General features: G+C 40.9%; 2 protein-coding genes across 3 annotated transcripts; both read left to right on the forward strand.

Moving 5' to 3' along the window:
* Nucleotides 1-755: 755 nt before the first annotated feature.
* taok3b (TAO kinase 3b) lies at nt 756-9,906 on the forward strand. Of its 2 annotated transcripts, XM_085411284.1 has the most exons (9): nt 756-1,030; nt 1,372-1,503; nt 2,092-2,328; nt 2,473-2,601; nt 2,712-2,915; nt 4,112-4,351; nt 4,857-5,069; nt 5,190-5,372; nt 7,510-9,906. In XM_085411284.1, the coding sequence occupies exons 3-9, from the start codon at nt 2,143-2,145 to the stop codon at nt 7,669-7,671; spliced, it is 1,317 nt and encodes a 438-aa protein (XP_085267410.1). In that variant the 5' UTR covers nt 756-1,030; nt 1,372-1,503; nt 2,092-2,142; the 3' UTR covers nt 7,672-9,906. The 2 variants fall into 2 exon arrangements, with proteins under 2 accessions (XP_085267410.1, XP_085267411.1); XM_085411285.1 differs by having other exon boundaries at nt 756-1,503.
* Nucleotides 9,907-12,061: 2,155 nt separating this feature from the next.
* m17 (IL-6 subfamily cytokine M17) lies at nt 12,062-13,393 on the forward strand. The gene is made up of 3 exons (XM_085411286.1): nt 12,062-12,131; nt 12,488-12,636; nt 12,750-13,393. The coding sequence occupies exons 1-3, from the start codon at nt 12,077-12,079 to the stop codon at nt 13,209-13,211; spliced, it is 666 nt and encodes a 221-aa protein (XP_085267412.1). The 5' UTR covers nt 12,062-12,076; the 3' UTR covers nt 13,212-13,393.
* Nucleotides 13,394-13,444: the final 51 nt, after the last annotated feature.

Below are 13,444 nucleotides of genomic sequence, written 5' to 3' on the forward strand. Positions count from 1 at the left end.
AAACGGCTGAGACAAGGTTCCTAGATTGGTTGAAGATTTCAGACACATAGTTAAAGTGATCATCTCCACACTCTCTATCACCAGCCTTAGAGTTGTTATGAGGGGAAAACTACTCACAGAGGCCAAAACTGATTTCTTTACCAGGTGGTAATCATGCCTTTAAATGCTCTAAAGTTGAATATTTTAACACGGGAGCCCATGGGGATCGACTCACTTCTGGAGCCAGCCTCCAGTGGCCACTAGCGGAACTGCAGTTTCTGGCGCCTCTTCTCTGGAAGGTTGCCCCTTCAGCACCACGGAGAGGGACCCCCACCCACCCCCAAATCTATGCCCTCTGTCTCCCTCCAGCATCCACATGGAGTACTGGCAGGAATAATAGCACCCATCAGTGTTTTTCGTTACTCTACCTATACTGCAAATTACAGACAGCTACAGAATTGTTGCAATAATTAACATAATTAATCATTTACTTCCGATGAAATAAAATCAGACAGTTTTATTCAAAAGGCGTAAAAGTCATTATAGAATTTTAATGCTGTCTAATGCCCCACTGTCTCTTCATTATGATTTCAAGAAGATGCTCTGATGATAATAACTGATGCGAGTACCTTTACGAACACCTGCATATGCATGTTTGAACATCTCTTCTTGTGTGAAATGACTTCACCAGTGTTGAGATGTGCCAGTAGTATTGTGGTGTCTCTTTAAAGGAAGGGGGAGTGTAGAAGAGGGACAGAGCAAAGAGATGAATAGAAGGCACCAGAACCACCTACCATGACCAAGTGCGCTGTAAATGTAGGACAGAAATTCGAGTGGAATACAAACGGATCGTCGGGCGACATATTCGAGGGAAAACCATGTTTGGATGTGCCTTATCTGATTCAAAGCATTTCAAATATGGCACTACATGCGACCACAGGAACGCAGGGAAACTATATTTCCTCCCAAACATCTCTGGCATTGTGAAACGGAAAAGAAGAGTGGCTGTAAAAGACATCTCTGTGCCGTCTTTCTCCGATTATCATCAATGGTAGGCATTGCATAATTCACCCGTATCCACCGGAGCCATTCGGTTCCTCCTCTTTGGAAAGAGGGGGACGCCAGAAAAAAAAAGAAAAAAAAAGAGCGACTTCATCTAGTGGCTGCCTTCTCGGTGCTGCCTGCAATTGTTTGGCAATGCCCTTTTCTCTCTTAGCAAGGACTTGCAGCCAGTAGCGGGGGAACAAGCAGGGGAAGGATGCATTTAAGGCTGGATTTGTGCTGCATTCAGGGCGATTCGGCAGTAATAGCGGCTCTAGCAGAAACAGCGAGTGCGGAGGGCCTGGGAAGTACCCAGCCCCACTATCTCCCCCTTTTCCTCCCTCCCTGCAGGACCATGCTTGCGTGAGGGATGAGGCTGTGCACAGGGACACCAGGCCAGAGCTGCGGCCTACTTCTCGCAAGAGCCGGTCTCTCGACTGCAAGATCTGTGAACACATTGCCACCATCAAATCAGCATCTTTGGTACGCAACTCCCTCTCACCGCCGTTTGCGTAGAGCAAATAATACTGACAATAATAACAATAAAAATACGAGTGTGTTTGCGCGTGCGTGTGTGCGCTAGCTTGTGTGTGCGTGCTTGGCGGCGCGAGGATGAGGAGGGAGGGAAGGGATGTCTGTGTTCTCAGCTGTACATCTGTAGTCATGGCAACCAGATCCTGTTAATGGATGTCATTTTTTCCATCCTCAGCTTCCCTCTCTGCCCCTGCTTTGAAGTGTGTGTATTGCGTTTATGTGTAATCCATGTAAATGACCGTTTGATGTCTTTTACCAGTGAGATTTAGTTTATTTGCTTTTTTTTTTCTCGCTGATTGTAAAAGGTTGAATTTTCTCTAAGTCATCTTACATTGTTGTGCTGATTCCTGAATAGTGGCATCTTACAAATTTCGGATGATTAAACAAACAAACAAAAAGATGTTGTTATGGATTTTTGCTGATCTGGCTTCTGATTGCTTTTTAGTTTGCAGTTTGTATTTTCTGTACGATGTGTGGCTTCATGTTTCTGGCTGCTCGATTTCTTTCACTTCCTGCTTCCCATATTCTTCCATGTAGGGCATCAGGTAGATCGAGGAGCATGAGCAGGACTTTGAGCTGCGGGTGCAGATGTCTGGGTATAAGCGCATGCGGCGACAGCACCAGAAGCAGCTGATCGCCCTGGAGAACAGGCTAAAGGCCGAGATGGATGAGCATAGGCTCCGGCTGCAGAAGGAATTGGAGACACATGCGAACAACACTTACATTGAGCTGGAAAGACTGGCCAAACGCCATGTTGCTCAAACAGACAAAGAGGTACAGCCTCAGCAGCAGGTGTTATTTGTGAATGAGATGAAAACTAAAGAGTGATGTAACTCACTCTGAGCTGCACTTGTGTCTACGTAAGGAAGGGATTCTATAAAAAGGTGATAATCTGATTATTTGAATGTGTCTTCACAGATGAAGTCAGTTGCAGCAGAAGAGAGGAGGATCCAGCAGCAGATTGTTGCTCAGCAAAAGAAAGAGCTGACTTCTTTCTTAGAAAACCAGAAAAAGGAATACAGGCTTTGCAAAGACAAGATCAAGGAAGTAAATATCATCAACAAATAAGTTTATGAAGTTGCACGCGAAGCATGTGTTCTTTGAGAAAATCTTCGCTTTGTCCAAAGTCCATTCACACGGTTTGTGCTGCGTTGCAGGAGATGGACAATGACCCTTGTATACCCAAGGAGGAAAAGCAGGAGCGTCTGTCGAGGCACAAAGAAACAATGCAGCGCTCTCAGGCTGAGGAGGAAGCTCACCTGCTGGCCCAGCAGAGGCTGGTGTACGATCGCAGCTGCAGGGCTCTGAAACGCCGGAGTCTGCTCAGGAAACATGAGTTTGAACAAGAGCAACTGAGAGAGGTACAGTAATACAATATCCTGATGTTACGTAACATTGTGTGCCACCAAGACTGTGAATGAGAGGGAGGATGGTGTAACAGTGAAGCTGCAGAGAGAAGAGCAGAGGGTAGATGAGTGTAAATGCCTGGGGTCAACCATCCAAAGCAACGGACAGAGAGGTGAAGAAGAGAGTGCAAGCAGGGTGGAGTGGGTGGAGATGAGTGTGAGAGGTGATTTGTGACAGAAGGATAGCAGCGAGAAAGAAAAGGAAGGTTTACAAGATGAAAGCACGACTTGCTGTGATGTATGGTTTGGAAACATTGGAGCTGAAGACGTTAAGATTTTCACTGGGAATGACCAAGATGCACAGGATTAGCAATGAGTACATCAGTGGGAACGCTCAGGTTGAGCAGTTTGGAGACAAAGTTAGAGAGGCAGTCAAGCTTGAGAGGGTTTGGACATCTCAATCTTGCAATGCAGGAAGTGAGGTCTTCCTCTCTTCTTGCAATGCAGGAAGAGAGGAAGACCTCAGAGAAGGTCCACAGAGGAAGTGAAAGAGGACACGCAAAGGGGTGGTGTGACAGAGGAGGATACCAGGGATCGGGTAGGAAGGAAGACGATCCACTCTGACGACCCTTAAAGGGAGCAGCCGAAAGAAGAAGACTATACCACCATGAAACAGCGTTCACAGTCACCCGCTTTTGGGATGATTGTTTCTGTTTTCAGAAGCTTTGTGGACACAACAACTTTTTGTAGCTTGAAGGAAGCAACTAAGAGTTATTTTTACTGTTAGTAATTTCTTGGATAATGTATACTTATTTACATTAATGACAATTATAGATCATAGGATATCATTCATAAAGGGATATCTGCTGGTGCACTCACCAACGGTATAAAAACTCTGAGGCATTAATTTAACAATTAATGATAACAACCAAGAAAAGGTTAAAAAACTCAAAACTCCAGGTGTTGTACAGAGTGCAAGGGTTTTTCTTCCACAGTGGAAAAGGGTTTCCCAGGGAAGTACTGGCATTGTAACTGCATGTCACTTACATAGTTTTCATGTATTTCAGCAAAGAGAAACACATGGAGATAAATAGAAGTTTTAACATTAAATCAAAAATAATAAAAATTTAAAAAGAAAAAGAAGAAAACCTGTATTAAGAAATATGACAAATTAATACTGTCTTTCAAAATGGTCCATTTTCGTGTCCCAGGAGCTGAACAAGAAGAGGACCCAGAAAGAGATGGAACATGCCCTGATGATCCGGCAGGATGAGTCCACCCAGGACCTGGAGCGCAGGCAGCTGCAGATGCTCCAGAAGCTGCGCATCGAACTCATGCGGCTGCAGCACCAGACAGAGCTTGAAAACCAGGAGGAGTACAATAACCGTCGGCAAAGGGAACTGCACAGAAAACACACTCTGGAGCAACGACAGCAGCCCAGAAACCTCAAGGTGCCCGAGATTTACTCTTTGCTGCTATTCTGTGTGGTGGAGAGTTTACATCCCATGAACATCTACATAATAACCTGATGAAGTCATGCGTTTACGCTGAAGCTCTGCAAGTGCTGTGCAATGCATTCATAGCATTCAACTTGACTGAAATATTTAGCCTGGTAGTCACCTGTAGAAAACCATTAAACACGTTGCCATGAGAACTGCTTCCTCCAAAACATGCGTGTTCACAAGTTTAAATCTCGTCTCTCTTTATCTAATAGCACAGTGGTCAGAAGCCCACTTATGACAATAAATGTTCAAGGGCGCTGCAAACAAATTATTTATTTATTCATACAACTTTATTTTGTATACTTTGAAAGGGTAGACTGAGCAGTCTTCAGGCTTTGAATCCACAAGCCTAATCATTCAGTTGAGTTATGAACAACCAACTGAACCAGCTTTAAATTTAAATATACCAAGAAAAGAGCACGAGACTAACATTCAATCATTATCTCTGTTGCAGACACTGGAGATGCAGATCAAAAAACAGTTTCAGGACACATGTAAGGTGCAGAATAAGCAGTACAAGGCTCTTAGGAACCATCAGCTAGAGGTGTCTCCCAAAGGTGACCATAAAACCATCCTGAAGGCCCTGAAAGAGGAGCAGACACGCAAGTTGGCCATACTGGCTGAGCAGTACGAGAAGAGCATCAACGAGATGATGGCTTCACAAGCGGTACGCAGCAGTTTGTTATAAACAGTTGAAACGGGGCTCGTTCGTCAACACAAGAGCCTGGAATTTCAACAGCCACACTCGCTGATGTTTGTCGCTAACTCTGTCTCGCCGTGTTTCTAGATGCGATTAGAAGCGGAGCAGGAAACGGAGTGCCAAGCTCTGAAGCAGCAGCTGAAGCAAGAGATGGAACTCCTGGACGCTTACCAGAAAAAAACCAAGTCACAGATGGAGACCCAACATGAGCGCGAGCAGCAGAAACTTGAGCAGAAGGTCTCCATACGGAGAGCGCACCTTGAACAGAAGGTACATTTAGCATCAAAGCTATTCTAAAATAAATCCAGCATGATACCATATTCTATGAAAATGATGCCAGATAGGTAGGTAGATAGATCTGCGTCCAGAGAGACGATTTATCAGCTGACAACAGCATAACAGTGGCGCTCTAGTTTGTAGTCAAGTGCACCGTGGACATGGTAAATATGCTTATTGTTTTATTCATAATATAGGAAAGCCATGACATGGCAGGGCTCTAATGATGACAGCGTTGTTCTGTTCACCACTTTTGGTTCAAACTGAAAGATCATAAAAAGTAATTTCATAACATCTTGTGGAGATAATTTGGTGGTTGTTTTGAGTCTTCTTCTAATGACACTGTGAAACTGCCTTTATAGTTTTGAATGAAGTACTGTTTTAGATAGTTAAACCTGGGTCACACATTCCTGCCTCCTCAGGCCAAGGAGGAAATTCTCTGGTTTTTATTTGTCTGATACTTGAAATGACAAAATGCCACACACTGTACATAAATGACGGCATCTGGATTCTCTTTTTTGCTAACTGAAGTTTCTCATTTTGTCTGTTGGTGTTTTACTTTTTTGAAAACAGACAACACAAGTGAGCAGTGAAAAGATAAGAAGACACTACACAGACACATGTATCCCCTCCATTATGATCTATTTTACAATAACTTGGACCATAATTTGTAAAATAAACATCATGCTGAGGTGCAGTCCAGGGTTAGGCTGATAAAACAAAATAAATCCATCAAGTGGGCAGTGATAGAATTATTTTCATGTTTAAGAAAAGAAGTCTTCAGATTACACTTTGCTAAAAAACATCACAAAGAACCTGCACAGTGCTGAAAATCATATAAAACGGATGAAACCAAGATTAACCTTTACCAGAATGATGGGAAGAGAAAAGTGTGGGTGAGTGAGAGAAACAGCTCATGATTCAAAGCAGTCCACATCTTCTGTCACTCATGGTGAAGCCAGTGTTATAATACGTGCATGTAAGGCTGCGTAGCACTGGGTCACTAATGTTTATTGATGATGTGACTGCTGATAGAAGTAGCAGAAGGAATTCTGAAATGTCCAGATCTATACCCAGCATGGGACCCAGAGTTTCCAGTTTTTGGACCTTTAAGGACCTTCTTTCGTTTTTCTGTTTGCTTCTTAGATTGCTTAATATCTACATTTTGATTTACAAATACTTCCTTACTTTTATGAATCTTCAATTCTGGGTTCCAATATGTTTTTTGTTCCCCCATTATGCCCTATCTCCTCCTATGCCTTCTTCCCATGTCTAGTTTAATCTAGTTTCGTTTACTTTTTCATTTCCTATGTGTTTTTTTTGTGTGATTTGTTTTGTTTTTCTTTCCTCCTTTGGTCGTGTTGTCTTGATTGTCTACACTGCCTTCAATGGGCAAGTGTTTCACTACCCAACAGTTTTCTGATATTAAATATGAACCTGAAGCCAAAAAGACCCATAAAGACCCAGTTTTTCATCAAAGGAACAAAAATATGAATTTTAATGGAAATGTAGTAATAGGTTTCTGCAACATCTTTATATACAGTAAACATGTTGAAATTACTGACAACAATTATGATGCAACAGCTGAATTTTTTTGCGGTTGATTCTGATTTCCAGTTTTCCTCCTACTCCTACTTTTTTTCCAATTCAATTTCTTACTAAGAACTATGATTGACGGCATATATGAGGAAAAATAAAATTTTCTTCAGTACAGGATATTGTAATTATAATAAAAGAAATGATTCAATTTTCAATTTTGAGGCGAATTCAATTCCCCTCAAAGTGCAGTAAGTTACGGGATCTTCACCTTTACATATTTGACCTTACCAAAAAAAAAAAAAAAGCAGATACAGTGGATTTATGTAACAAAACTTACATTATTTTTCACTATGTTTATAACTTAACCATTTACGAGGACGTCAACGTTTTTCTTTTTTTCACTCATGGCAGCTTTGATCCTTTGCTCATACCGAGGCAGCTGGATTCCAAGTTTTGGATAGCTTTAGCTCCTTTGCATATAGGCAACATTTAACCAGTGCTTGTTGCATCTCCAACCATAATGCCATTACAGATTTAAAAAAATAGGTAAAATGAATCTAATTCCATTTACCATGCTGTGTTTTCATTGCAGATTGAGGAGGAACTGGCTGCACTTCAGAAGGAACGTACCGAACGGATTAAGCACTTGTTGGAACGTCAGGACAGAGAAATTAATGCTTTTGACACAGAAAGTAGAAGCCTCGGCTTTGGAAGCCTGGGATCTATAGACTTCCCCAAAGAAGACAACAGATGAAAGTGGATTTATCTCTAAAGGACAACATATCCGTGCCCTTTTCACATCCACTTGACCGTTTGTCCCACCCAGGGTGACAAAACTGGATTACTTTTCATTGCTCTTAGATATTGCATCTTTGAATTGGGGTGTTGCGTGCAATGAGAGCCTCTTTTGTGAAACTTTAAAGGGGGGTGGGGGGTAAAACAAAAGAATCTACACAACAACATGTCAATAAAAGTCAAACCTAGTCAGTGTAACTCAAAAGCCTATGTGTCTGAAATAAAAGACTCTTTCCTCCATGCCATTTTCTCCTTTTGGTATGAATTGAATAAATCAGGAAATTTTAGTAAAATGGGCACTTTGGTATGTTTAAGTAGAAACCCATCTTGTTCATATGAGGCTTAATGTGTGTTACATGGAGGGACATTGTGGAATGTGAGCTACGGATTCCCCCGTGGTGTTAAGCTGCTTTGTTTCGGTTTTGTTTTGTTTTTTACTAGTTTCATTTTGTTCTCTTTATTTTATTCTCTGAATGTGAATATTACTGTATGGGGTCACTGGATAGTCAGAGTTTTTTTTTATTTTTATTTTCCCGTCATACTTCCATTTTGTGCTTATGCATACAGTATACTGTGGACCCTCACTTTTCTAGGCAGTTCTGATCTTTTCTTTCATTTGATATGTAGACTCGATTGGCATAAGCTTGATCAGCCCATTTATCTTATCACAACTCAAGATCCCACTTGGTAAAACTGCTTATTATTGCATGCACTTTAAGGACAAATTCAGGTTGTGAAGTGAAGCATGAATCTGTCAGAGATTTTAGCTGTTTGTAAATAAAAGTGGTCATAGCATTTTTTTAGGCCTATGGATACTGGACATAAGCGCCATATTTGATATGATAATTTTCACAAATGCCTTTATTTAAGTTGTGCCTGAAGCAGATTTTAGTTACGTGTTTGTTATATCTATATTTTACCTACTGAGGCCGGCACCATTTTTGTTTTTGAGTTCATCTAAACTTGTGAATCATTTAATGTTCACTAATCAAAGTTCTTGTAAAGGAAAATGGTGAGAATTGTGCTGTATAATTTTTGATATCAATATTTGTACATGAGAACATAGCTAGAATATACAGAGACACTCGTCTGTTACTGATACCAGAGTCTAATGATAAAGATTTTGCTTCGTTTTCTTTCGTTTTATAATATAGAGAAATGGTCATACAATAGCTCAATATATTGCTAAGTTAAATCACTAGACTTTGAGATTGTAAAGATGGAGGTGAATGGAACCACAGACTTTATATATCAGTATCAGCGACGCCACAACAGCAGACAACAGCATGTGGGTCTGGATTGCATTCTCCTTATTACTGTCTAATGATAAGATTTACATCTTTTTTTGCCATCTTTGTTATGGTCATTGAACAGGTTGCACAATTATTCCATTTCTACTGAATGGAAGGGTAATTGTTTGGTGCTTAATTTCTAATGCCACTTTTAGCCTTGTGGGTTTTGTCTCGGAGAGACGATTGATTTTTACAAAATGTAAAGCATTTTGAACCCCACCCCCGCCCCCACTCTGAGTCAAAACACTACTATGTTTTTCAAACACTCATGACATATTTAGAGTACCCCATGCAGTGAAACCCTCTTAAAAGAAAATTAAGTATATGTATGGAAAAATAAATGCTATTTTATCATGGGACAGTTTTTGGAACATTGTTTAATGTGGTGGTCTTGAATGCAACCCTGTTACATTTTTTCTTTTCTTTTCACGTCAGAGCCACAACTTGTATTAATGTTTGGTTATGTTCCTCACAGGGCTGAACGCTAGAAGACGCGCCCCGGGGTACAGCAGACGAACGCGATGGCATTCAGCGTCGGAACGCAATAGCACTTAAATGCTCTTGTTTTACACCTAAAATTCTGAATTTGTTTTCTAAGGTCGAACGGCTCCACTAAGATTTACAGTCTTTGACGTTTTCATGAACTTTCTGAAATTTGATGACAGCATTTCTCATATGCAGTAAGGCCTTTTGTCTTGGTCATGTGTAACTGAAAGCTTTGTGGACACAATTTTTTTAAAAAGTGCTGTTGGGGTGCTTGAATAAGTTTGTTTGTGAGCTGCAAAACAATTACAATTTGTGTGACTTTTATGTTACTAGAAAGATGTATTTAGTTAGAATAAAGGGGACTTTCCTAAAGAACTTTATTCACCATTTCCTGTGCAGTTCAAAGACAAAAATAAAAGAGATTCTGTTGAAAACAAGGACTCTCAATTATCATCCTGCATCTCATGTCAGAGTGCATTTCTTATCATTTGTGGTTAAATTTTCTTGTAAAGCTTTGTCATGTGGTGCAAATCGTCTCACTTTTGCTTTTCTTAGTGCATTATAACCACAGTGACCTACATCAAATCAAATAAAACGCTGTTTATCATAATTTACTGTAGGTTGCAAGCATGCAAACACACATTTGTTAACTTGTGAAAACAGAAACCTGAAGTTGGAGCAAGAAGTGAGAGAGAAGTTGCACTGCAGAGCGTCCAGGTTCCTCACGTTTCAGGGAAAGCCTGCTTGATTTAGGTAGTGAGTGTGGTTTATTTTTTAGCATGCCTCTACTTTATATGTGAGCAGGAATCTCACTGTAGTTTCCTTGAACTGCCGACATCTGTTGCAGCAGTTGCCAGTCTCGCCGCAACCCCTCTTTAATCCCCTGGGGTAACTGGAAACCCCCTGAAGGTGGCAAAAGAGTGGTTAGATTTTACCTGAAGTAGTGCTGACAGGGATGTGGCGCATTGAGTTCCCCCTCATTTTTCTCAAGTAGTCAGTAGTTCAGCAATAATACATCTAGGGTATTGAAACCAAAATGTGATAATCAACAGAAAACAAAGGGATGGTGCCAGCTCATAATGAGGTTTTTTCACTTTCAGTGAAAAGTTTACCTGTTGCTTTTACCTCAGAGGAGATTGCCACTTTTCTGTCCTGCAGACCTGCAGTCTAACCTGCAGTCTGACCTGCAGTCTGACCTCTGACCTGCAGTCTGACCTGCAGTCTGACCTGCAGTCTGACCTAAAATGAAACCTAGTGATGAGATAGTGAGCCAAAAAGACGTCATTGGGTGTCTCCAAGCAGAAGTGTTGGGGGATGACTGTACGATTAGCAACAACAACAAAAACAAAAAAAGCCCAGTTTATGTTATTTTCATATTTTCCCATCCTGCGAGATGTCTAATGTTTACTCATAAATCTCTGGAAGACACGCCACACTAGCATGTCACAGTGAGATCATCCAGTGTTAAAGTCAGCCCATGCAACAGATCGCATGCTTTACCTAAGCAGGCCCAGTCCTTTTACGCACTCAGAAAATTTGTGATTGAGAAATGTGACCTGTTTCCTGTGACCCTGCCGGCTTCCTGTGCAAACACCCGCTTGAAAACATTGTTGCAAAAAGACACGTGGTCTTAGGAGGGGATTTAGGAGTAAGAGATGAAATTCAGGAGAACTATTTACCAAATTTAACAGAAGGTAGAAAAAAACCCACAATATGAAACAGCTTTCAAAATCCCCCCTCACATTTGTGGTCCAAACAAAAATAACATTTCCTCAGCACTTACCTTAGAATTTGTTGGTTATGTCAGAGTGAACTTTGCCAGGTAGCAGCAGGACACTTTAGTCATGTGGTTTTGTTTTTGAATCATTGGGGTCATGCCTGCGCCAGCGAAGCCACTGAAAGCTAAACACAAACTGAAAGATCCTGAGTAATATCAGACTCCTCCTGCGTGAATGCCTATACATAGAAAATAAGAAACGTTAAGTTTCTTTTCAGATCTATAAAACAAACAAACAAACAAAAAAATTATCAACACCCAGCTTTGCACAGACAGTGATGAGCTCACTTTTACCTCCACACACCGACAAGTTTCTCACCCTTGCCATTTAAAGAGTGGTAGGAAGCAATTTGGTGAGCATGTGTGAAAAGTGTAGGTTGACCTCAGTCCTGATATGATTTTCATTCATGTATGACACTGTTTTCTAAATTCTGCAGGTTACTCTTTCAGTTTTCTTGAAATGTATAAATATAAGTGTTTATTTTCCATGCACAAAAAAGGAAGTCCTATTTTAAATGCCACAACCCTATGTCCATACATGTCCTAACGAGTAGACAATGCCCCAACATGCCTATTAAGGGAGCAGGCATTTAGATACATTGCCCACTTTGCTTGTTATAGGCGTAAAAAAAAAAAAAAAAAAAAAAATGCACATGTGAACGAAAGGAGGAAATTCTGGGAAATTTGGTTGCCTCACAAGTGCACGTCATTTCCTCCTCTGACAAATGTGCGGTTTCTGTCTTTAAAAAGTTTTAAAGCAGTGTGATTATGACAAGTCCGCACAATTTGCTTGTGATACCGAGAGGAGAATGAATGGTCATGTAAAGAATATGCATTTTCAGCAGTTCATGGAAACAGCAGCAAGTAAGTTTTATAGTTTTTTGTCTCCTTTTTGTGCTTTAAATATAAAGCACTGAACACTTTTGCATCTTTTTTTGCCAATAGGGATGTGGTTATTTTTAGCAATTTACAGCTGTTGTGAAACTAAGAGCAGTTTGCCGTTTTCTGCGTCAGTAAAGGAAATTACAATGCTTATTAGTTTCTTAACATAATGCTACATAAAGTATTGGAAATGGCACCGTAAGCTTTTACTTGCCACATATTTGGTGTACAAAAAAAATAAAAAAATAAATCTCTTTTTTGGTTTTTATGCAAAGATCCCCTTAAACCCACCAATGTGATGAAGGATAACCATAACTGACTAGCTCATTTCTCCTCAGCATTACTGTCTCTCTTGCTGCTTATGACTGTTGATTCAACAAAAACTGTGGCATTAAGCACGAATCAGCAGTGTGGGAATCTCCTGCAGCAGACTTTGAAGATCACCAGAATTGTACACAAGGAATCTGGTGACCTAATCAAGACATATGTGAGTAGACTACAGGCACAAAACTGCTCTACTTTACCAGTATACTGGCAGATATGCTTGTGCACTTATAAGCTATGTAGGCTGATTCCTTTTCTTTTCCCCCTTGTTTGCAGAAAGCCGCTCAAGGGGAAATGTCAGAGCTCTTCTGCAAGGTGTCGGTGAACGACATCCCTGATCCCAACATCTCTGGGCTGGATCCCCCAGCAAGGATAGCAAGCATCTACACGCATCTCCAAGCTTTCCTCCCACATTTTAAACGTGTATACAAGCAGCAGACAGACTTACAATCGCCTGGCAGCCCTCTCCTGAAAGAGCTCACCAGAGTCTGGGGTCGCACTGAGAGTCTGGCCAGTTTCATGAACACATTTTATCAGAGTCTCTTCCCAAACCTGCCCATACCTGAGCCGGCAGGGGGGCCGACAACACTACCACCAGCTCAGAACGTCTTCCAGCAGAAGGTGTACGGCTGCGTGGTCCTGAAGACCTACAAGGATTTCATGTCAAACGTTTCCAAAGAACTGAGGAATCTAAAAAGCAAAGTGTGCACGAAGAGGACACCAATCAATGCATTCTGAAGATGACCAGAAGGTGGCCTTACACAGTCAGTTTCCTGAGAAAAACAAATGTAAGTGTAAAAGTGGCTGGAGTGTCAATGCAAGCTTATTTATGGTATTTAATATTTATTTTCTTTTGTGTTAATTGTCATGCTGTTAAGGAAATGTTATGTCCATGCAATATGTATTTAATTTGCAAAATGCCATTGGGAAAATCCTGTGTTGATGATGTAAACTTATTTGCGCTACACACA

This window comes from Rhamphochromis longiceps, linkage group LG7 (assembly GCF_057381845.1).
Source record: "Rhamphochromis longiceps isolate RC_006_pf linkage group LG7, R_longiceps_female_GT1.1, whole genome shotgun sequence".
Classification (NCBI taxonomy): Eukaryota; Metazoa; Chordata; class Actinopteri; order Cichliformes; family Cichlidae; genus Rhamphochromis; species Rhamphochromis longiceps.